At 43.4% G+C, this 24675-nt stretch overlaps 1 protein-coding gene across 4 annotated transcripts in view; it reads right to left on the reverse strand.

Moving 5' to 3' along the window:
* The window catches only part of ZNF638 (zinc finger protein 638), a 64989-nt gene that overhangs the window by 13550 nt on the left and 26764 nt on the right, over positions 1-24675 (reverse strand). For 2 of the 4 annotated variants that reach the window (XM_081924730.1, XM_081924733.1), the window contains exons 2-18: positions 22615-24184; positions 19478-19539; positions 18528-18569; positions 16727-17016; positions 14928-15217; positions 14280-14426; positions 13635-13766; positions 7888-8270; positions 7696-7751; positions 6729-7091; positions 5744-5793; positions 4843-4974; positions 4538-4666; positions 3078-3119; positions 2567-2707; positions 2154-2279; positions 1136-1185 (exon numbers count right to left, since the gene is read on the reverse strand). In XM_081924730.1, the coding sequence (XP_081780856.1) occupies positions 1136-1185; positions 2154-2279; positions 2567-2707; positions 3078-3119; positions 4538-4666; positions 4843-4974; positions 5744-5793; positions 6729-7091; positions 7696-7751; positions 7888-8270; positions 13635-13766; positions 14280-14426; positions 14928-15217; positions 16727-17016; positions 18528-18569; positions 19478-19539; positions 22615-24184 (4005 nt within the window). The remainder of the gene's footprint in view (positions 1-1135; positions 1186-2153; positions 2280-2566; positions 2708-3077; positions 3120-4537; positions 4667-4842; positions 4975-5743; positions 5794-6728; positions 7092-7695; positions 7752-7887; positions 8271-13634; positions 13767-14279; positions 14427-14927; positions 15218-16726; positions 17017-18527; positions 18570-19477; positions 19540-22614; positions 24185-24675) is intronic. The other 2 variants (XM_081924731.1, XM_081924732.1) reach the window with 2 other exon arrangements.

Genomic DNA, 24675 nt, shown 5'->3' on the forward strand with positions numbered 1-24675 from the left:
AGTGTATGTATACCGGATTAGAAATGTGTGTTATACTTCCATTGCAGGTGCATATCATCAACAACTAAGCAGGCTGCATGTGTGTAGATGAGAGCTTTGGGGAAAAACACAGTATTATTAGACGTGAAATCGGGTACATATCAGCATTGTGATGTAACAAACACCCCGGGTGTTAATTTTCAAATGTACTTGCTAGCCAGAGTACAATTATTTTAACTACATCTGTAGGCTATAAAGTTGTGCATGCATCTCCCTTTTAAGAAGAATCTAGGAAGATAATTTGAGGTGCAGAAGTCATTTTGAAAACAAAAATGTTCTTTTTTCCACCTACAGAAAAAAACCCTTGTTACTTTAACCTATTCTCTTTGATGCAAATTAATTATAAATACAGTCATTAAAATTCCGTGTATCTCATCCATAATTTTATATTGTGTGAACACCTGACAGGATGCACTATGCATTTAGCACATGGTTCTTGGCATACTTTAAACTGCTAATGGTCTTTTCTATTACACTTAAATAGCGTGACATGATAGACCAGCTTCAGGGTCAACTGTAGACTCCTTGAAAAAATGAATTGCACAGCAAAATATCTTTATATACTTGGAAAGAGCTTGAAAGCACTGATTCAAAAACACTGGCTTGTCACACAGAATTGCACGCACTGCTGCAGCTGGTTAATTCCAATGTAATTTTTCTGTAGTCATCTGAATTGCAAATACTGTATATGGTTCAGTCCACACCCCACTAAAGTCAATGGTAAAGTTCCATGGATATTAATGGAAATGAACTGTACGCACACATTCCAGGCACGCTTGCTGACTTCAGCAGCTACGACTGCACGACAAGTCCCAAACTTGACAGAGGGGTGAGAGGGATACACAGAGAACAAGTTGTTTCACATAAGAAGTGACAACCCTAAATAAATCAGAATACTGGTCTTACCACGGAAAGGTGAGGTGGATAATCAGTCTACTTTATACAATCAAAAATCTTAAAAGCCACACATGCATGCATGCATGCATACTCTCTCTCTCTCTCTCTCTCTCTCTCTCTCTCTCTCTCTCTCTCACACACACACACACACACACACACACACACACACACAGTTCATTTAAATATTTAAAAAACAAACCTTTCGTTGCCTGGTTCTTGTTTCTTCTCCTCCTTTCTTGTGACTTCAGCCTGTTGAAAAACAATGTCCAGTTCTGAGCTCTTGAAGCAATTAACAAGAAACCGTGCGAAATACTTCGGCCCACAGATACACAATAGAATTTTAAGAGCAATGAAAAAGAGGCTCTACAATTGGCTCTTTTCTGCAGTTGTCCAAAACTAAATACTTTTGCGTAAAACAACAAAAAAAGAAATGAGAGTGAAAAAATGGGAAACAGGGCAACTCGTATGTCATGACTCTGCTCTTTTAATTGCATGATTTCTACTTCCCAGGAATCAACCTTAACTATAAGCTTTGCCGATTACACCTGACTCCATGCTAATGCCCAAATTTTAGCCCTGTCAAGGAATAAGACTGGACCGTATGCCTAGTTGGCAACTTGATGAGTCTACAAAAGCAACAGGGAAAGAGGGAGTGTTGGAGTGTAACTGAGCATCAGCTGATTGTCAGTTCTTGCAAAGTGCAGGGCTTTGCAGGAGACACCCATTGTTGGCGCCTTCCTTCGCAAGGCAGTGCTTACAAAGAGTCAGGAGCTGCCAATCAGCTGGCTGGCAGTGCCAGCAAACTCCAAATCTGTCCCATCCTCGTCTTTACTTGCTCCACACACCATGTCATAAATGACATTATATGGGTAGGGCAGGTGGGTCTGGCTTGGCCAACTGCCTGGTCCACCACATTGGGCTGCCTCAAGCTTCCCCACAACTGTTACATAGTTTAGCCATTGGGTGGCACTAGACTTAGTTGTGGGTGGGCAGAGTCAGGGCTTACCTGCACCTGCTGTGTCCTTGCTAGAGACAAGCGAGCTCTTGTCCAGTTTCCCAACCACTGCGTAGCTTTCAAACCTTCCGTGCCAGTGGGCAAGAACAGCCCAGCAGCATTAACAGCAAACATCCACATCCAGGCTGAGTCTTCAGAACCCACCACGGATGCACACAAGCTGGAAAACTGCGACGCGTTTAAAGAAAGGAAGATCACTTACCGGCGACGGTTCAATCTGTGGTGAGCGTGAGAATGTCAACCGTGATTCTCCAAGGTTGTGTGGATACCTTTTCAGGAAGCGGCACATGGATGCAGCTGACTCAGCACTATCCAACTGGAGAATGGCCTTAGAAGTTAAGATATGCATAAAGTTAACATTAAAGTATACCCTTTGTGCAGTCAGTACAGTGATACGCATGCAAATATTACTTATTAGCCATATGGAGTTTTTTCTCCTGAAAAACATTATTTGTTGCTGTCCTTTAAGGCAGCTGGGGAGGGGGTGGGTGAGAACCTTCCTGTGCCACTGGGTTCCTGTGCCACAATAGTAAACTGTGTCATGGTGCTCTGGGGAGAGTGCATCAAGTAACAGGTCTGCTTATAAAAATAAGTTTCCAAAACAAGAACAGCCACCTTGTTCTTATTTGCTATCACCATGTAGTGATCTACGCGTCCAAATCGAAGTCCAACACAAAGTATTTCGAGTTCTGAATATCCCTTATCTGGCAGGTTGCCCAAATGCACAAACTGTGAATGGATATTTTCTGTGTTCACCTAGTTAAAGAAAACGCAGGCATCAATTTTATCTATTTTACAGTACCCCATTTCCTGCCCACCCTTCACCATAAAGTTCCATGTTAAGCAGTGACTACAGAGCAGATGGTTTCCATTTGGAGTTTGACTTTTTCTTTCACTAGGTCTGCTAGGCCAGTGAGCCTGGCTGTTTCCTGCCTTCTCTGGCAGCATGAGGTTTGGATTCATTTCCTTAAGCCATCTATTCTGTGGAGACCACAGAACAGTTTTTCAGCTACTCACACCTGCACCTCACTTGGGCCATTCTGAGGTTTGCCACCAGCATGATCGGGATCAAAATGATTATAGGGAAAAGCACTACATAACAATTTGTAACGCTTCTGCTACTTACCTTTGGGTTGACATCTTTAATCATAGAAACAAATATAGCTTCCTAAAGAAAAAGGGATCAAAAATATTTATTTAAGAAAACTAAAGGTGTCTGCGGATTTACAGATTATACATGAATCACAGCCATTTTCACTGGGTCTCGTTTTGATTTGTGTTCAGCACAGTAACCCTCTTAAAGCATTCAGCCTTGGCTCCACTTTGCAAACACATTCTCCATCCCTTCACCACCCCATTCCCATGCTGAAGATATACCTATCCCCCCCGGAATACCACTCCATGCCCCTGACAAAGGGGGCTCTGGCTCATGAACACACACTCGTTTTTCATAGCTGTTTTCCAGCACTGCTTTAATTGGTCTTCCAACTCCAGGGAGAATTGCCCAAGATGTTAATTCATGATTATATACTGGATTAAAAAGGCAGACGGATACTTTGCACATCATGGTAAGCCATGGTTTAGCACTATGTGGGTGAGCTGAAACAAGCCTAACAAATTCTCAGGCTTACATGCTCCCTCCCTCTTCCATAGAGCAGTAAGAAGGATTTCGCTAGCTTTCATTTTCACAGAATCCCATCTTGGCATTGGGCACAAACCAGAGAATGTGGTTCAGACCAAAAACTGGCCAGATTCTAAACAAATCTCCACACCTTGAGTTATGAAGCTGGGATGCTCAATCAACCAGGGATTGAGTTAAATCAAGACTCTCTGGTTCATGTGTAATGCTGAGCCAGGATCCTATGAAACAGAACGGAAACCCTAGCAAAGTCCTTCTCCCAGCTGGGGAGCAGTGGGAGCAGAAGAGCATGTGGACCCAGATACTTGGCTCAGCTCCTGCACACAGCACTGAGCCATGCAAACCAGCCCAGACACACCAAGCACAGAACCTCAGATCATCCTAATTGGCACCGCTGCCTCTGCAGTCTAGGTATCAAGCAAGTTGTTTATAGAAAGAAAGGGCAGGGTTTGAAACAGGTCCTACAATACATTTGCTTATAAAAAGGGGGAAACACAACTAAATCAAATGTGAGGAAGCAGAGGACAGCAGCTCCTAGCAGACCATTTGCCAATGATCAAAAATGTGACTGCATTAATTGGTTGTAGCACAGGCAACTCAGAATTTACACAGGGGTTACGTTCCTAGGCACCGTGCGTTTAGGTGAAATTGCATAGCATAGTTGGAAGGGACCCCAAGGGTCATCGAGTCCAACCCCCTGCAATGCAGGAATCTCAGCTCAAGCATCCAGGACAGATGACCATATTTGAAACACCATTGAAAAAGCCGGCAAATACCCTGTTCCATCCCCACTTTGCCCCCCCCCAAACGGTTGATGCAACAAAGAGCCTTGTGGCACCTTAAAGACAAATAAAATAGATAGCATTATAAACGTGTTCGTCTTTAGAATACCACAAGACCACATTGCATCCTCCCCCACCATTTTTCTTAATGTTTTAGTTACCAACCTCATCTTTTATGTCTTTGAATTCAGGTGCCAAAGTAATGCTCAGTTGGTTCGTCTCCACATACATTGGAAAGCAGGTATAAAATTGCACCATGGAGTCTGCAGTTTTGCAACTCATTTCTAGGTATGCCTTTTGAAAAAAGGAAGAAATCTGTATCAGCCACCTGAAACCAGATAATCGCCTCCCCCAAAGTTACAATATGCAGAAATTTTATGTGGTTTTCCATGAACGTTCATGGAAATACTGCTTTATGGAGCATTTCTGCTCTTTATTTGCATGTCCAGTGAAAAATGGCGTCTCAATACCTTTTTATGTGAAGATACAATTAACACATCTTTCAGTTTTCCAAAGGGCTTGGTTAAATTAGAAATCTCATCTGGAGTTAATCCTGAAGCAGGCAGGTTAGAAATCAAAACCACACACATCTCTTCTGCTTCCTAGAAAAGCAAAACAAAAACGGGAAAATTAGAATTATTATCGATGAATTTTCATATAACATTAGCCTGCTGTCTTTTATTTTTTCCCAAACCCAGCCCAAATTTCTGCTGCCTATTCTAATCAATCCGTATTCTTTTATTTCTCCGTTTCGTCACTCTAACCCTGCTAACATCTTAATTTGTTTACAATAGTTTTCAAATGTTCTACAAATCTTTTCCAATCTTCTTTAAAAACTCTATCTTCCTGATCTCTTATTCTACTAGTTAATTTAGCCATTTCTGCATATTCCATCAATTTCATCCGCCATTCCTCCTTTGCTGCTATTAAACCCTCCTTCCATTTTTGAGCGTATACCATTCAGGCTGCTATAGTTCCGTACATGAACAGTTTTTTTTCGTGATTGCTTGGTATATCTAAAATTACTCCTAAAAGAAAAGCTTCTGGTCTTTTTACAAAGGACCTTTTAAACATTTTTTTCAGTTCTTTATAAATCATCTCCCAAAAGTCCTTAGCCATTTTGCATGTCTACCACATAGGATAAAAAGGTACCTTCCTTCTCTTTACATTTCCAACAGATATCTGATTCTGACTTATACATTTTTGCTAACCTACTTAGGGGGTCAGATACCACCTATATAACATTTTCATGAAATTCTCTTTAAGTGTGCTGCATGCTGAAAATTGTAAATCTTTCTTCCATAGTTTCTCCCTTGTTTGCAAAGCATTTCGAGGACAAAATTGCTTGCATCCACCAGGATCTTGGCTCACCTTGGTGACCGATTCACTTGCTTCAATGTTCTTTGCAGCTTCTGTCACATCTGTATTTAAAAAATAATTTTGTTAAAAGGACGAAAAAGTAATGTGGCTGTCACTGATGAAGAGTTCATTTGGGGAGTTGAAAGCCCAAACTCCAGAACAAGGAAACCCCAATTTTACACTGAACCAATCCTTTTGTTCCAGACTATTGTCTTATATGGAACAGGTTAAAATTTGCCTCAATGAAAGCAACACTTTTAAGGCTGCAATCCTATAGTCCAGTGGTTTTCAACCTGTGGGTTCCCAGATGTTGTTGGACTACAAGTCGAATATCTTCTTCCTCTCTTCACAACAATCACTTCAGGAGCCTCTTGACTGTTTTTTATAGTCTTTATTTACAGTATTTACAACCGGTCATTAGCACATCGTTATCATCCATCAGAGTCACTCAGTTCAGATCTCTGCTGAGGCCTGTATTTGCCTCTCCAGCAACTCATAATCCCTTGCTAGCTAGGGGTGATGGGAGTTGTAGTTCAACAACATCTGGGGACCCACAGGTTGAGAAAGGCTGCTATAGTCCCTTTTCTGGGAATAAACCCAATGAACTTGTTCTGCCTGGACACTGAGGTCCAGCACCAAGGGCCTTCTGGCGGTTCCCTCCCTGCAAGAAGCCAAGTTACAGGGAACCAGGCAGAGGGCCTTCTCGGTAATGGCACCTGCTCCATTGAATGCCCTCCCACCAGATGTCAAAGAGAAAAATAACTACCAAACTTTTAGAAGACTTCTGAAGGCAGCCCTGTTTATGGAAGCTTTTAATGTTTAATAGGTTATTATATTTTAGTGTTTTGTTGGAAGCCGCCCAGAGTGGCTGGGGAAACCCAGCCAGATGGGTGGGGTATAAATAATAAATAATAATAATTATTATTATTATTATTATTATTATTATTATTGGGGCTGACTTCTGAGTAGGATGGCAGAAGTGAGTCTCCAAAGATACCTGGCACTTCTGCAGGTGGGCTCGTTTCTTTGGCTTTGGATTTTAGAGCTTCCTCGGGTTCTGATGTCTTCTCACTCTCTACAGCTTTTGTGGCTTCCTCAGGCTTCCTGGAACCACTGTGAGGCTTCTTCTGTTTCACAGCAGCCTTTGTCCCTCCAGTCTCGTTTGCCTTGGACTTCCCAGCTGTCTTGGGTTCTGCTGTCTCCTTGCTTCCTGCAGGCTTCTTGGGGTCTGTAGGCTTCTTTTGCTTCACACCTGTTTTTGCTCCTGCGCTCTTTTTGACATCTCCAGCCTTTTTTGGTTTTCCAGCCACTTTTGTCTCTCCAGCCTTTCGAGAGTCTCCAGATTTTTTGTCATCATTTGCTGTGATCAGACAAAACATTCATCTGGTTAGAAGGGGCTTGCTGTTTAAGTTATTAACCTTGAAAAAGACAGTGACTACAGTGGCCCCGAGACTATGTTCAGACAACTTAAGAAGGTTCAGAAATGAACAAAACAGGAGCTCACTTCTGCTAACAGAATTATAGAATAAAGGAAACATTAAAATAAGTAAATATTTGAAAAGAACCCAGGACTTCCAACGAGAAGTATATTAAAAAGATAACTCTCCTCTGTAAAGTTAACAAAAATGCAGCCCAAGAGATTAGTAAGAAGGATTTCAGTTTGACATATTTTGGTGGGAAAGTATTTATTGAAAATGAATAGGCTTCAGTGATCCAAAAATGTAATTGTTCAAGGCCTCATTTTGCTGAACTTGCCACCCCTGAAATACATTACCCCCTTCTCCATGCAGCTACCACATTCTTCAACATATTTCCATCTGACGGGGATCCACATATATCAGTAAGCCTGAATGATGGGAAGACTAGGCAAGATTCTTCTTAATTTTTTTCACCCACATTCAGGACACAATGCACCAAACTACAGGAGACGGAGTATAAAGGAAGGAAAAGCAACCAGAACTCACAGGCAGTGGCCGAGGACACAGCTGCCGAGGACGCTTTTACAGCAGTTTGATCTTTCCTGAAAAAAAGGAACAAAATTGTGGGTTAATTGCTGGATACATTCCCATTAAAATAAATCACAAATTGGTAAGTAAAACAATTAGAAAGCTGATTTAAAGAATGTGATAGGCCAGACTAAGTAGCGTCATACTTACGTTGCACTTGCATGTGACTTCTTGACATTATGTGAGCTTGAAGGAGCTTTCTTAACGTTCTGGGAGGTTGTGGGAGGCTTCTTGGCATCCTGTGAACCTGAGGCTTTCTTGACGTTCTGGGAGGTTGAGGGAGCTTTCTTGACATTCTGGGCGCCTTGAGAAGCTTTCTTGACATTCTGCGTGCTTGAGGAAGCTTTCTTGACATTCTGTGTGCTTGAGGAAGCTTTCTTGACATTCTGCGTGCTTGAGGAAGCTTTCTTGACATTCTTTGGGCTTGGGGGAGCTTTCTTGGCATTCTGAGAGTCTGGGGGAGGCTTAACAACCTGTGTACCTGGGGGAGTTTTCTTGATACTCTGTGATGGCTTCTTTTCATTTCCTTTGATCTGAAAAAGATAACACTCTATGTTCTCTTTTATGAATATACCCATGCACAATCTGTGCAAAAAACCCTTAAGCTACAGAAATACCTTTCCCCAATGACTGAGCAGAAAGTCACATTGCTGTCCTAACAGCTGTATGCATAAACAGAAAACCAGATGCAGAAATAAATGGACCACTGTTATAACTGCTGGGGGGGGGGGGTAGGGAGTGTTATTCTAAAGCACCAAGGCTGCAGCAAGCAAAGGCAGCACCGTCTGCTGCTTGTGGCTGGAAAGCCAAACAGGATGTTTGTGACTGTTGCCATGGGAACAAAGGGGCAGTCCTTTCTGTACTGAGCACCGGATGTTAGCTCAGTGGGTTTGTCATATGACCTGTACAGGATGTACATGGGTGGAGTCTAGGAGTCTCTCTCTGTATGTTGAAGAGAGCAGACATGTTTACTGTATGACTGCTAAAAGACACGAATAAAGGACATGTAGATACGTTACTGTCTGTGTCTGATTCCCCTCCCTGGGGATATGCAGGGAGGAGGAGAGGAGGAGAAGCAGTTGGTGTGTTTTCCTCACAGCCTGAGGAAAATCGCCGGAACGGACCTCGTGTTGTTTATCCTGCCGGGAGTCGCCGGAGGGAGGTCTAAGGAATTCAGCCGGTGCCTGATCAGATAGGCACATACCGATGACCGGGTAGCAGAATTCCAACATTGGTAGCAGAGGATGGTTGCTGTTTTCATCGCCCTCTGCATCAAGAAGTGGCTTCCATGGATGCCTGACCTGAGAAAGCTGCTTCTCTGCAGCCAGAAGCTGACCAGAGCAAGCTGGAGGCAAAAGCCACGGAGCCCAGGTATGTGATTTTCGGGCTTAGAAGAGTGGATGCAGATTGAGTTATTTTCTGCTTCGAGGGAGCAGTGTATGGGAAACAGCTCCAGTTAAAAGTGAAACCGCATACCAAACATTCCTGTGGTTTCTTCTCCAAGGGATTGGAATGTGCTGTTGCTAAGCGACGCCTTTCAGTGAAGGCTAATCCTCACAGAGGAGAAGTGAAAGCAACAATAGAATGTTTTGACTACAAAGTCTGAGGAGCTCTTGGAAATTTCCAATGCTGCCAGGTGCACAGAGTGTAAACAAGCCAGCTATTGGATTGTAGTGGCTTGTGTTTTTTAAAGAGTCAATGCAAGGACTCACAATGGATGCCAAGAAGGGGGGAGCCCTGCCTTCTCCGCCCCTTTTGACCAGTGACAATTATGCATCTTGGTCTATTAAGATGAAGGCTCTGCTGCAGAATCAGAGACTGTTTGACGTGATTGAAAACCCCATTCCTGCAGCGCCAACGCGTGCTTGGGAGTCACAGGATGTGAAGGCCAGAACGGCTATAATCTTGTGTGTGTCAGATTCGCAATTGATCCACATACAAGACTTAGAGCACGCGAGAGATGTTTGGGACACGCTGAGAAGGACACATCAGAGAGATGCAGGTTCTTCAGCGTTGCTGTATTTTGAGAAGCTGACCAACCTGAGGCTTGCGCCTGATAGAGATGTTCAAGCGCACCTGACGGAAATGAAATTTCTGCGTCAACAGATGGTGGAACGCAATTTCCGTCTGCAGGAGGAAGTGTTTTGCTTCATGGTGATCAACAGCCTGAATCGGACTTACAAAACGGTTGCCAGTCAGCTGGGGTCCCTCCCAGCGAATGAACTGACTTCGGAGAGGGTCTTTGCCGTCGTGTTGAATGAACACGACAGACTTGCCGCCCTGGAAGTCAAGGACAAGGGGAGGGAAGAACGGAGTTCTAACACCCCCACTGCTCAAGCTACTGGAGGAGATGCTGTAGCTATGAACGTTGTCCGATGCTACAATTGTGACCAGACTGGGCATCTACAACGGAACTGTACGAAGCCACGTCGGAAGAAAGGAGCCAAGGCGAGCTCCACAAGGTCTGAGGCGTCAGACAAAGGTCACACCAAGCCAAAGGCAAAGACTGCAAAGGCTTTAATGTCGCTAAAAGCCACACCAGAAGCGGGGAATTTCTTTGTTTTGGATACTGGAGCCACAGAGCATATGTGTCGACACAGAGGACTATTTTCTACGTTTAAGAAGCAAAGCTTCGCTGTACAACAAGCCAACGGTCAAGAGCTGGAAGCGACCGGAATTGGGACTGTGTTTCTTAAAAGTCTGAACTTGACTATAAACAATGTTTATTTGGTTCCAGAATTGAAGTTTAATCTGCTTTTGGAGAGTCCGAAGGAAGCCTTAGAAAGGTTTAAAGAGTTTTGTGACAAGGTTAAAAATATGCATGATGCTGACATAGATTGTCTTTGCACAGATGAGAAGCCAATTTTTCTTTTACAGGAGTTCCAGAGGTTCCTGAAGAAGAAAGGGATAAGACACAAACTTGCAGCTTCCGAAGAAGCTTGGAATAAATGTGTTTGTGTTAGGGTGAACAAAGAATTGCAAAAGGGAATGCATGCGCAATTGCTAAGTTCACATCTGCCACATGAGTACTGGGCTGAGTCGCTAATGTCATTTTGTTACACCTGGTTGAGAAAGTTTTCAAATGTGTTGGGATGTTCTCCTTTTGAGAAACTGTTCCACAGAAAACCTTCTGTTGCCCATCTCAAGGTTTTTGGGTCTCATGTGAGAACAGAAGCTCCAGGTGGAGTAAAGAATGCCAGAGGCATTTTTGTGGGTTATGAAAAGGGTCTCTACAGAGTAATTTTGTCTGAATCTGGAAAGGTGATTCTCACAAAATTTCTAGAGAGTGCTCCTGAACAGGAGAGAGTAGTTGTTCACACATTTCCCACAGGTGAAGATGATGATGATGATGATGTTGATTTTATTGAGTTCAGTAGTACTGATGATGACAGCGATAGCTCAGACAGCTCAGTTGTCACAGTCATTGAGAGGAAATCTCACACAATGACTAGACCCTCAGAAGAGGAGGATGAACCACTGATTAAGCTTAGTACTGGTTCTCCAGAGAGTCCAAAGGCTGAACCAGAAAGCAGAGAAGAGCAGCACCTCTTACGTAGGTCTGAGAGAGCAACGAAGGGTGTACCACCCACGAGGTATTCACAAGAGTTTGCTTACTTAGCTGTTGCTGTTGTAAATGACCAAGGTCAGATTGAAGCTGTGTCTGAGTCAGAGACAAAGGCACAACAGAGAGTTGTTAACCAAGGTAATGCAGAAGCACTCATTCCTTGGAAGTCACACAACCAGAGAGGTACATTGGTAAAACCAGTGGCGGGTAGTTCCAAGGGTGGAACTGAAACAACAGGGGAATGTTATAAGTATAACAACTGTTTGTTTTCTTCTCTGGATGACGCTTTGCTCGCAGCACGCATTGATACTTTAGGGGGAGGATGTTATTCTAAAGCACCAAGGCTGCAGCAAGCAAAGGCAGCACCGTCTGCTGCTTGTGGCTGGAAAGCCAAACAGGATGTTTGTGACTGTTGCCATGGGAACAAAGGGGCAGTCCTTTCTGTACTGAGCACCGGATGTTAGCTCAGTGGGTTTGTCATATGACCTGTACAGGATGTACATGGGTGGAGTCTAGGAGTCTCTCTCTGTATGTTGAAGAGAGCAGACATGTTTACTGTATGACTGCTAAAAGACACGAATAAAGGACATGTAGATACGTTACTGTCTGTGTCTGATTCCCCTCCCTGGGGATATGCAGGGAGGAGGAGAGGAGGAGAAGCAGTTGGTGTGTTTTCCTCACAGCCTGAGGAAAATCGCCGGAACGGACCTCGTGTTGTTTATCCTGCCGGGAGTCGCCGGAGGGAGGTCTAAGGAATTCAGCCGGTGCCTGATCAGATAGGCACATACCGATGACCGGGTAGCAGAATTCCAACAGGGAGAAGGAGAGAGATCAAACCTTCCCTCCACATGTGGTGTAGTCCCAATGAAAACTGGCTTCCTTGTGCCCAGTATTAGATGAGAACAACAACTATTCCTCCTCCTCCTCACAATGCAATTGCTAACAACACACTCAGGGGTCTACTTTGATTCTCTGGCATTCATTACTCAACTTAACGGCCTTTTCAATACCTATCTACCCTTTTCGGTTCCTCCATGCACATCTTCTGTTTCAGTAGAGTCACAAATGGAAATCACAGATATTGGGATGCAGTCCTCTGGCTACAGCTCTTCCACACAGACTCAGCAGGCTGACACACAATTTCTGAACCTTTTCCAGCTCTACAATTTCCCCTTTCGATGTGAGGCACTACCCTGGTACCCATCAGTGCAACTGCTCCACCACTGAACTAGCAGATTCTGCATTACTTGCAGCTTCTGGAACACCTTCAAGTGCAGTCTGACATACCATGCTTTAGAAGTAATTCACTCAGGAGGTTCCCAGAGCATGCTGTAGGAAAAGTATACCTGTCCAGGAATGGCTGTAGCTGGTGAACCAAAAGGTGTTCAGAGCCACTGAGGTTGCCTGGGTCTCTAGAAACTGGATCAATGAGTACCCCAAGAAAATGTATCTCATTTTTCAATGGGACTGTCATCCTGCCCATAGCTGGCTACCTTACTAACTGCTAGACTTGAGGAAACACCAACCCCCAGGGTTCCCCCCTGTCCTCAGTCAGTTTTGTTACTGGCCAGCCCATCAATGTGTTCAGGGCCTGCTCCAGAACCCACCCAGCTCTCCCAGCAGCTTCATATAGGCATTAAAGAGCATGGGAGAGAAAATGGAACAGTTCTGATCACCTCACTTGAAAAAGAGTATTGTAGAGTTGGAAAAGGTTCAGAAAAGGGAACTCAAATGATCAAGGAGATGGAGTGACTGCTCTAGGACAAAACGTTGCAGCATTTGGGATTTTTACATTTAGAAAATAGTTAAGAAGTGACATGGCAACAATTTATAACATTAAGCATAGAATCATAGAATTGAAGAGTTGGAAGGGACCCCGAGGGTCTTCTAGTCCAACCCGCTGCAATGCAGGAATCTCATGGCATGGAGAAAGGTTTCCCCTCACCCTCTCTCCCAACACTACTAGACAAAAGAGGATCCTTCTTCATGCCGCACACACTGTGGAACTCACTGCTACAAGGGGCAGTGACTGCCACCAACTGGATTGGCTTTAAAAGACGATTAGATAAATTCACAAAGGACAAGGCCTTGATGGCTCCATGATCTGCCTTCATGGCAGGAGGCAGTAACTCAGGATTGCAAGAGACAGCAAACTAATAAAAAAGGCTTGCTTGAAGCAAGAGGAAGGACAAAAAAGTAGTGGGAAAGTAGACGGAGAAATGCTATTGCGTGAAAGACACCTACTTTGCCTCTGTCTGCACCCAAAAGTAAAGCAGTGCCCAACCCTGTCAGATGCTGTGGAAATAAGGCACCTTAAATTACACAAACTTACCAGGCTGGGATCCACTTTGGACTTTTCTGCAACACTTATTTTCACACGCCTGCCATTAACCAAGACTGGAGAGGTTTCACCATATTTGACAGCTGCTGTTACCGCCTCCTTATAATTCATTTCAAGAAAGGCCTAACAAAAAGGGAAAGTCTCATAATTAACATCTTGCTCTAACCTTTTACATTGTGGTTTTCAGATTTGAGTGAAGGAGCATCAGGAAAATTGAGAATGGGAGCCAAGTGGCCAAAGTTCACAGAAAACTTTTAAAGTGGTTTTGCAAAACAGCTGTAGCTAAACAGTCTAAAGTTTCTAAAGTGAGGTTTAAAATAGGTTTTTCCATTGCTACTATCAGAAATTTTAGACTGTTTAGCTGCAGCTCACCTCCAAGGGATGTCTTCAAAATTCTAGCCTTACTCCAGCAATCAGTCAATAATCTATCAATAAGTACATTGCTTATAAAGAATGCACAGTGTGCCATGCTTACTACTAGCAGCTGTGCAGCGCTGCTGTGAACCACACCAGAGGCTATACGTAGGACCTCTGGGGTCAGCATACTGGGTGCTAGGATTACCCCCAGCTAATGTGACTTACAGAAAAGATGGGGTATTTTGCAGAAACTCTATGTTAGGCATTTAAGGTACTTACCTCATTTCTAGCACGAAGCACCAAGATATCACTAACTTTTCCAAAGGGCTGAATAATTTTTTTAATATCGTTATCTGTATAGCCATCATCTGGTAAATCAAATATTCGAAGAATCGTACCACAACTCAAGGCTCTGTCTGTCAAAAACTGAAAATGAAACAGTATTTCAAGCATATTTCAAACCAGTTACTGATTTGTGTGCTTGCTCTCTCGCTCTCATGTATGCAGGCAGGGAGACAGAGAGAGAGACACATCGAAATAGGTAAAATATAGTGCACTTAAAGGAGCATTGCAGGAAATGGAAGAATGGATTAAAAAACCTGCATATTACATCTCTTGAAAAAGCACTGAAATGACTTCACAAACTAAATACAAGTCATTTCTCAATATTTCATCCTGATTTAGTATGGGGTCTGAAGGATGATGGGATGTGGCTGCAAACACAAGGGCAGGCATGATTGTTAATGACTGGATCAGAGGCAGGAAGCTTTCTCCCATGTAAGCAAAAAGCTCCCGTTTGGTCCCACAGAGAAAAGCCCATCTACACCTAGGGACCAGAGAGCCAAGGACACCAGAACTCTGACCCTGCATAAATCCAGATCCAGACCTCACATCAAGCCTAAACCCCTTCACAGAAGACTTACTGACCTGACTGCAGGGAATGGGTTGAGAAACATTTGTTTCCTCAGCTACGATTCCGTCTTTGTTTGGGACATCAATATCCGATGAGCCATGAGGAGGCAAATCTTTCTTGGAAGACTTTGGAGGAGTCGTAGCATGACTTGGGGTCTTCTTCACACTTCCAGGAGTCTTCTCTGGCTCAAGCGGTATCCTCTTTAAAGCCGACCCTCGGGTGAGCGCTTGGAGCGATTTCTGTTTGTTGTACTCTTCAACAAAACTTGGACCCAAACATCTCACCGCTTCTTCCAAGTCCTTACCTGAATGGGGGGGGGGAGATACTGAATGCACCGTTTTGCTAGTGTGCGTGGAAAAAGCATGCCACTACTTGTTGATCCTGGACAAAGAAGGCAAGGGCGCACACAGCAGCTGCAACAGCAGCAGCGAATGAAATAAGGAGCTGGGCACTATTTATACCAGGGGTTGTCAACCTGGTCCCTACCACCCACTAGTGGGTGTTTCAGGATTCTAGGTGGGCGGTAGGGAGTTCTATGGCACAAGCTGAATCCTCCTTCCGTCGAGCACTGGTGGGCGGTAAGGAAATTTTACCATCAAGAAAGGTGCATCAGTGGGCGGTAGGTATAAAAAGATTGACCTCCCCGATTCATAACTTTCCTACAGCTTTGTATATAGACCTGCCCCACATACAGTTCTAAAGCACAAATTTAATAGTAACAACAAAAGCACCCCATAAAATCCATTATAAGTAACGACTATGCATTTTTCAACTGACAAATTACAATCCAATGGGGATCCCCGATATTTTAAAAATCTTGTCCTTTTATGTAAATGGTTTGGGCAACCCAGCTAAGTGACGTAGGGTTGAAACTCCAAAATCTCATGGCACCATGGGCACCATCTTCTTGGACTAAAATACAGGACTATGATCTAAGTCTCATGAACAGCAAGTTTGGTATGTTGTGGTGTTGTACATGCAACATAAAATTTGAAAAAAATAAATAATTTAAAGCCCTGTTTCTCCCACCAAAAGGAATACAGTGGTACCTTGGCTTACGAACTTAATCCGTTCCGGAAGTCTGTTCTTAAACTAAGGCGTGCTTTCCCATAGCAGCGGGGGACTCAATTTACAAATGGAACACACTCAACAGAAAGCGGAATATGCTTCCAAGGCAAAGTTCACAAACCAAAACACCTACTTCCGGGTTTGCAGCATTCTTAATCCAAGTTGCTCTTAAACCAAGGTACCACTGTAGTAATTTAGTTACCCCTGAGCTCGAGTGAATGAATGGAAGGCATAACCAATGACACAATACAGTGGTACCTCTGGTTACATACGCTTCAGGTGACAGACTCTGCTAACCCAGAAATAGTACCTCGGGTTAAGAACTTTGCTTCAGGATGAGAACAGAAATCGTGTTCCGGCGGCGTGGAAGCAGCAGGAAGCCCCATTAGCTAAGGTGGTGCTTCAGGTTAAGAACAGTTTCAAGTTAAGAATGAACCCCCAGAACGAATTAAGTACTTAACCCGAGGTACCACTGTATTCTCCTTCCCTTAACACCAGACCAGACATGATGGGGCCACCCTCTATGTATCTGTATCTGTGTCGTCTGTGTCTGCTTTTCTCTCACACACACCTGTCCAGGAACGATCGGAAGCACATTTCAAAAATTGTTCTTTTGCAGCTGCATCTTTATCTGCCTCCCACCTAACATCATATCTGGGTGTGCCTTGATGGAAATGGCTTTGCAGATCAGATCAGGACCACAGCAAGGCTTAAGAAGGCCCACAGGCTGGAGCCTCCATTTTACCTGGAGATCTGGTGGATCTTCTTGATCCTCTTTCTCTTTCTCTTTCTCTGCTGTAAGATCTTCGATAGCGTGAATAAAAGAAATGAGGGCGTCGTGGAGACCTTGACCTATACCGGGGACGATGCAGATATCTTGGGCTTCGACTTCTGGGTCTACGACGCCCAGGGCTCCTAGACCGCGAGCGAGAGCGGCGCCAGGCATGGCCAGAGCTTGAGCGTCTTGAGCGTTTGGGACTAGAACTGCAAGAGCGTCGCCTCGGTGTATGGTTTTCCTTTCGGTCACTTTCATGTCTGTAAAAACAGAAAAGGTTGTTCTTCCCCAACATTCTGTATTTAATATGAAATAAGTAATCCGATCAACCTGGACAGTTTTTAAAATGTTTTAATTTGTAAAAAATACTTTATTCCTTATAAGAAATAAAACTACACGGCAGTATTAAATAGGATAAGTGTGCATTCAGATGTTGTTTGGCTTCGTGGATTCCACGACCAGGAGTGAGCCTCAGAACAAGACTCCCCCAAGTAGTACAGAGTGAAAATAAAGGTGGATTTGAAAAACAGGGCTGCATCAAGACAACTGGAATGCCAAAGAAATGTCAACAATCTACCCTGATTTATTACACCTATACAGTGGTACCTTGGTTCTCAAACTTAATCCGTTCTGGGAGTCCATTCGACTCCCGAAACCATTAGAAAACCAAGGCGCAGCTGCCGATTGGCTGCAGGAGCTTCCGGCACTCAAGTGGAAGCTGCGTCAGACGTTTGGCTTCGGAAAAATGTTCACAAACCAGAACACTTACTTCCAGGTTTGCAGTGTTCAGGAGCCGATTTGTTTGTCAACCAAGCCGTTCAAGAACCAAGGTACCCACTATAAAGGAGAAAGGGGGACATCCTGCAAGCAAGGGAAAGCTGGAGTGAAAGAAGCCAAGCAATGAAGCTTTCACACAAAGTGCTGTATCCAACTCAGAGTAAATTCACCAAAATTAATAAACCTATGTTAGTCACATCCATTAATTTCAACCGATTTACACTGAGTAAACTGCATGGGATACAACCCAGTTTGATGTTATGACAGACACTGACTTGCACTGTGGTACCATTTCAGCCATGGTGAGAGAACTCTCGCAAAGCATCAGCACCTACAGAACGTTTTGGTATCTGCACTGGTAACACTCCTTGGGCTCAGGAGAAACTCACGCAAGCCTTCAAGTGCCAAACAGGTAGGCAATGCCATACTTAAACAAATATGATGCTCTATAACCATGATAAGCTCTGTAACTATGATAACTCTCATATATAGTTTTATATAGTTGGTTGTTCCTCCACCCTCAGAAGCTCAGGGTGGTGATGGTCCGGGAGAGGGCATTCTCTGGGGCAGCCCCTACACTGTGGAACTCCATCCCCACAGAGAAGCATCTGGTATCTTCATTACACAGCTGGCAATGAACACTGAAGATGCATGTCTTTACCTTACCTTTTGACATTTGAGATATGTATTTTCAGGACCCATCTTATTCCAGTGATTGTGAGAGTTGTTTTAAACTGTTCTTAATATTGTGTTTTAGTTGTTGCAACCTGCCCTGGGACATCAGTGTGAAAGGTGGGTGGTGAAGAAGCAGAAGCAGCAGCTGCAAAATCTCTCTGGGACAACATGCAAAGCGACATCCACAACCCCAAGATTTAAACAACGTTCTCCCAACCACAGAGAACTCAATCCATTATAATATCTTTAGGAAAAAGGGAGATGAAATATTACTGCACCTTATCAGTACTATGGGAAGTAGTCGTATTTGAAAAATTACCTTTTTGATGAAGAGTGGGCTTCTGGATTCCAGTCAGGAAATCTGTTTCAAGAATAAAACTATTAATGCAAGAAGTTTTTTTGAATTATTTTCATTGTTATCTATTGCTAAGAAGCACCTCCTTCCCTTTCCTGTGCTGCAGAGAGTGAGATTTGCATGTCTGCCAGGTACTGGCAGAGGTGTGTCAATTTCCCAAGTTAGCCTCTGTGTTAAAAAATATTCTAAGAGGTTGTCCTAATCTGCTTGGGAGCTTTTAAGGTGAACATGTAACACAGCAATTGAATTAAGTGAAAGACCACATTACAGAATTAAAAAATAGTCACATTATTAGTCAGGTCCAACTCCAGAAGTACCTGAGAGCAAGACCTACGTCTGGATCCCAGCTCAAGCACCCACCCTCTCGCTCTCTCTGTGCATCTCATCCTCATGTTGCTTACCACCCGCTCTGCTTCCTAGAGAACTGTCGCCCTCCTTGCTCTTTCTCTCTTTTCATCCTTCCACGTAATTGCCCTCACTGAAACTTGGCTCACCCCCTCCCACACTGCCCCAATGGTGGGCCTCTCCCTTGGAGTCCTTGGCTTGTTCTATGCTCCTCACCCTTCCTGATCATGGTGGTGTTGACCCTGTGCCCACCCACTGGTTCTTCTACCTTTTATGCACTACCCTGCATAAAGTTGTGTGGCTATATTCCATCTCAGATCAACCCTAATTCCCTAGAATTGAAAAACCATTCACCTCATTTCAGAATGGCACATGGCATTTAGAGCTTTTCAGTGTAGAACAAACAGATCAACATACAGATTAAGCAGAACATACTGCTTAAAAGTATTATGGTTGAAATTCACATCCCACTGAAATCATTTTATTGACTATTAGTATCCCTTTAGGAAAGTACTAGAATCAAGTCCGTCTTTGTATAATTAATGTACAAATTAAATGGGCATTCTTACTGTTGGCGTAGCTGACGACAGTTCTCAATGTGGGCAGTACTATTCTGATGCTGAATCCAGTCCTACAGAAGGAAAAGCCATAAATCATAGTTATAAGTATTTTATTATTGTTATTAGAATGACATTTACACCCCCGCTTTCCTCCATGCAGCTCATGGTAGTATACATGGATTTCTCATGCCCTCTGCCACCATTTGCCCTTATAACCATGTTGTGTTATATACTCAGGTTGTCCAAAACTCATAAGACAAGCCTAAGATTTCTTCTATCAAGATGATCTACAGTGTAGTGTAGTCTGATGTCAAGATATGCAATATGTTGCTGTTCTGTGTTAATTCAAACCTGCCAAATTAATGGCCTCTGAACTGCATACAGAACAGAATTAGGGTATTTTGGTCTTCCAAGTACTGCTTTACATTGGCCCAGAAGGAACCAAATATGGACAGAAAAGCCATAATTCTTAGAGAGGGGAAAGAAGAGAGAGAAAAGCAAACCCAAATACAGCTGCCATGGCGTTGTGATGCATTCTCCTAGAAAAAAGAGCAATGCAGAACTATTCTGCCCACTTGTCCCAGCATTAGTCACCATACAGACAACTGGGATAGCACTACATGGGCAAGTCAGCAGCAGCGACTTGGGAAGAACAATGGGGGACATCACAACCTATATAGCTTGACTACAATCGGTATCTTTATAATAGAGGTAAAAGAAAAGTGTTTCAACATAAAGAGCTGCAAAGACACAAACCCCCCCCCCCCTTTTAAACTACATACCTGCAGGTATAGGGTGGTATACAAATAAAAATAATAATAAATAATAAAAATAATGGTCTATGCATTTGAAGGTTTGCAGTGCTGCGCAATAAAAGTATTCTGTGCTGCTACATTACGGTGGTCTGCGGACATCTGTAAGGCTTATATTTTTCTGGGAGCCGTCAAGTCCCCCCAAAATATAAGCCTAAAAACGTAAACAGCAACCAGTCATTTTAGTAACAGCAGCACCTGAAAGCGTGGTGTTCACATGGAAATATTATTTTGGGCTCTCGCATCTGTTAAGCTCCCTTCTCTGAATGTTTTTAAAACCCAAACTTTTGTCTCAGGAATCACAAAACCTCCTGCTTCAGAAGGCCTTTGCTGCCCATAGAACATTATTATATTATTCCATTAAATATTAAAAAGAGGCTAAAATTCATGTTCTGCACCAAAGAATTATGAATGGGTGGGGAAAGGAACCTAAACAATTCAGTAAACAACTAACTTGTATGCAGAATGCAAGAGAATAGAAAAACATTGAATAAATTACACTGACGTTCTGCTTAGTGTGTAGAGTAAGCAACAGGCAACAAAATTATTTATTTCGTACAAAGTTTTTCTGTCCCAAACCAATTCCCATATTGCAGTATTTATTCTGCTTTTAGGCATCTGCAAAGACTGATCCAGAGTCAGTAGAGCAGGAGACTCTTAATCCAGTGGCGTAGCATGGGTTGCCAGCACCCGGGGCAAGGCAAGTAATTTGCACCCTCTAACCCGTGGATTTGCGCCCCCTAACCCTAACCCCCAGATGTTGCGCCCAGTGCAGCCGGGCCCCCCGCACCCCCCACGCTACGCCACTGTCTTAATCTCAGGGTCATGGGTTCGAGCCCCACGTTGAACAAAAAGATTACTGCCCTGCAGTGGGTTGGACTAGATGGTGGTCCCTCGTGGTTCCTTCCCATTCTACAATTTTATGATTGTATGACTTATTTTCCGCACTCTCACGCCCTTAAAAGGATTTTGAGTAAGTAAGAAAGATAAACTTGGAGACATGAACATCTGCAATGCATATAATTCAGAACCCCACCATTGTGCAGTTAAACACAATTTACAAAACTCAATTTATTACACAGCCTGAGCTAATGGATTAAGATTCTATGAACGAAAATCTTGAATTGGTTGGGATAGTAACACACAGTTTGAGGTGGACACGAAGCACATTAAGAGAAACAGAAATTTGATACAGAAGAAAAGTTTAAAAACTCTATAACTGAGTAATCCCCTAAGGACAAAATTATAATCACACTAACAGTACATTCCTTCTTAACTCAGTGGGACATATTTTTGAGTAACTGCACATTGGTAAATTACCTATGGCCGGCCTTCAATCCTTTGGAATTTGAAAACGCAAAACACGGCACTAAGTACTTATAGCCTTCTTATGATTGTTGGGAGGAACAAATGAATGCAACCCATGCTATGCCCTTGAGATGCTTAGGGCAAGAGGGGAAGAGCCAGAGAAATACACTGAATTTTGTGATAATGACTAGTGCAATCTATTTCAGAATTAAGTGAAATAAAAAAGATGTTTGGAAATCAAAGTCAAATCAATACTGTACATATCTCACTTTGTCTGAATAATACTTCTCTGTGTTGTGGGGTGATCCCCCGCCCACAAAGAAACTATTGTCAGAATCCCATACTTGTAAATGATATTTGGCTCTCCTCTCCCACCCTGTCATTTCGTTCTCTGTCAGGAAAAGAGACTATCAGACAGTCATGATAGTATCTTCTTTGGTATGGAGGATAATATTTCATACAGAGATTATGGTCACTGAAATTCTCAAAGCTGCAGGAAATCCCTGGGTTGGATCCAGAGCAAGGAAGTCTCACTTAGGTCCAGTGAAATCAACCTGTAGCATTATTAATAACTTAAGACTTTTGATTTCAATGAGACAGAAAGGAACTTGCTCTGAATCCCATCGTCTTCATTATGCTACATTCTAAGACTATAATAAATGATTTCTTTACCAATGTTTCTGACTGGACTGCAATCTTAATCCACTGTCTACTTTAAGCCCAACTTCCTTTGATCCCAGAAGCTACAAAAGCAAGTTTAATTATAGACAGAGGAAGCAGTAGAGGGAACAGGGAATCCAAAGCCAAATGAGAACATGTCTATCATAAGGCAGCTTTTACAGGTGAAACCTGCAGAAATAGCCAGTCAGATTGTGCAAATCAGACACACGCAGTATTTATTCCCAAGCTTCTTGATTGTTGGACATCTTACGGGAATAAAATCTACAGATAGAAGTCAATTAAACCCAGTACATAGAACACGTTGTGTACAAATGTATGTAATCGTGAGGGTGGGGAGTGACTCACCTTCAAATGTCTACATTCTATATTACACAGAGAACACACATGTGGAAATATTCTTGGAGATGCAGCATAGTAATCGTTCATCATCGACGGAGTTGGCAATCTCTTCAGCTTCTGGGCATCTGCCTGTGAAAAAGCTGGAAGCCAAGAGGCTTTCACCACACCAAAAGCAGACTCAATAGGAGGTTTCTTGTGGATTTTTGTCTGGCCACTGGCAGGTCCAGGTGGAACATCAGAAGGATGAGCCCTGGATTCATGGTGAATCCTATCATGCCGGTTTACACCCTCAAGCATGTCAGGTGCAAAAGGGGGTGGCGGCTGGTTCATAGTTGGAGGTGGTTGGTTCACAGGCGGCATCATGGGCTGAGGAACAGTTGGCGGAGGCAAAGTCTGCGGGGCAACAGGAGGCATCCCAGGCAATGCTGGCATCCCAGACATGGGTGGTACCACGGGAGGCATCATGGGCGGTGCTGTTGGAGGCATCCCGGCTCCTGCTGGAGGGAGGCCTAGCCCTGGCCCCTTGTTGGAAGCATCCATGGGGAAAAAGGACTGCGTACTTGATGTGCTTCTCTGGAATCCCATCTTTCGTATCAGCTCTTCTACCGCATTCATTTGACTACTGGTTACACCAGAGGGCACCGAAGACACAAGAGTCGTCTGCTGTGCTGGAAATCCTTTCATGTTCCCCTCAGTTGATGCATCAGAATTGTAGACTTTGACATCAAGAGGAGTTTCAGTATATTCATACTTGCTTTCATGCCCGTAATCAATTACCTTGCTCTTCACCATGGTACCATGACCATCGTCACTGTGAAACATTTCCTTTTCTCTGCTCTCAGCAGGTAAACTTGGTAACTGATGAGTCATTTTGCGCATTCGGATGTCCCTCAAAATTAAAGGCATGTTTTCTGGTGTCAGCTGATCATCCGGATACCGACTAAGTTCCTCCAAGTCTTCATTAGATAAGCCAAAGCTTGCTAAGATGCTGGAAGCACTCTCGGTTGTATAACGGTTCTGGATACGTGTGGCTTGTTGTGCAAACTTTCCTGAAGTGATCTGGCCACTGTTTACAGGCGGAAATGGATTGTCCCAGTGAGTAGCACATCCTTCTTCCCTCTGGTGCCGCTCTTGTCTAGGATCCATTCCATGTTGCGTAACCTGAACATTTGGCCTTGGGAATCTTGCCCTCATTTCTGGTTCCATGACCCTTTGAGGCATTCTGGGAGGAGCAGGCGGGTGTTGCCTTTGAAGACCATCCGGTCCCGGTCCTGGTCCTGGCCCCAGAAAAGGGCCACGCGGCATTGGACCAGGTGCATTGGGTCCCCTTGGCCTTGGAGGCATGTTTCCTCTAGGGTTAAACATGGCAATTTTCAGAAATGCTTCATTTAACAAAGCATAAGATGCTATAGAATGGGTTGAAGCTACCGAGTTCAACTGGTGAAAAGCCAACTGTGTCTTAATCTGAGCAAGCTGCAAAGGAGGAGGAGGAGGAGGGCCCAACAAAAGTGGGCTGGCAATGCCAAGGTTCAGAGAATTCACAAAAGGTGCAAAATTTTCCAAGAACACCACAAAGCTGAAAGTTAAACACACAAAAATTAGATTACATTTATTTTTAATCTACTTTCTAAAATGGTTCTACTGCCTGTAAGTAAATTGTTGAAAAACACAACAGTTTCGTTTTTTTCTCAGTAACAACTTGTTTTAGCAAAGGGATTGGGGGTTTTACTCACTTGTCAACTGAAAGTCATTTCATATGTGTTTCAACACACTACAACCTTTGAATTTAAAAGGCTTTATATCCCACTCTAAACCAACCACGCAAACAAGCATTTTCAATTGAAAACCCATGTGATTTTAATGCATTCTAGCCACATATCAAGTGTAATTTAATTAGGCCGTTAGAAAGATAATAATTTGCACTACAATGATATGCAGAGTTACTAGGCAGCAAGTTCCATTCAGTTCAATGTGACTTACTTCCAAGTAATTAGGTAAAGGATTGTCCTATAAAGAATGTATTTGACAATGAAGATGTGCTACAACCACTATTTATGTGACCTCGTC

The sequence above is a fragment of the Podarcis melisellensis genome (assembly GCF_964234715.1).
Source record: "Podarcis melisellensis genome assembly, chromosome: 9".
NCBI lineage: Eukaryota > Metazoa > Chordata > Lepidosauria > Squamata > Lacertidae > Podarcis > Podarcis melisellensis.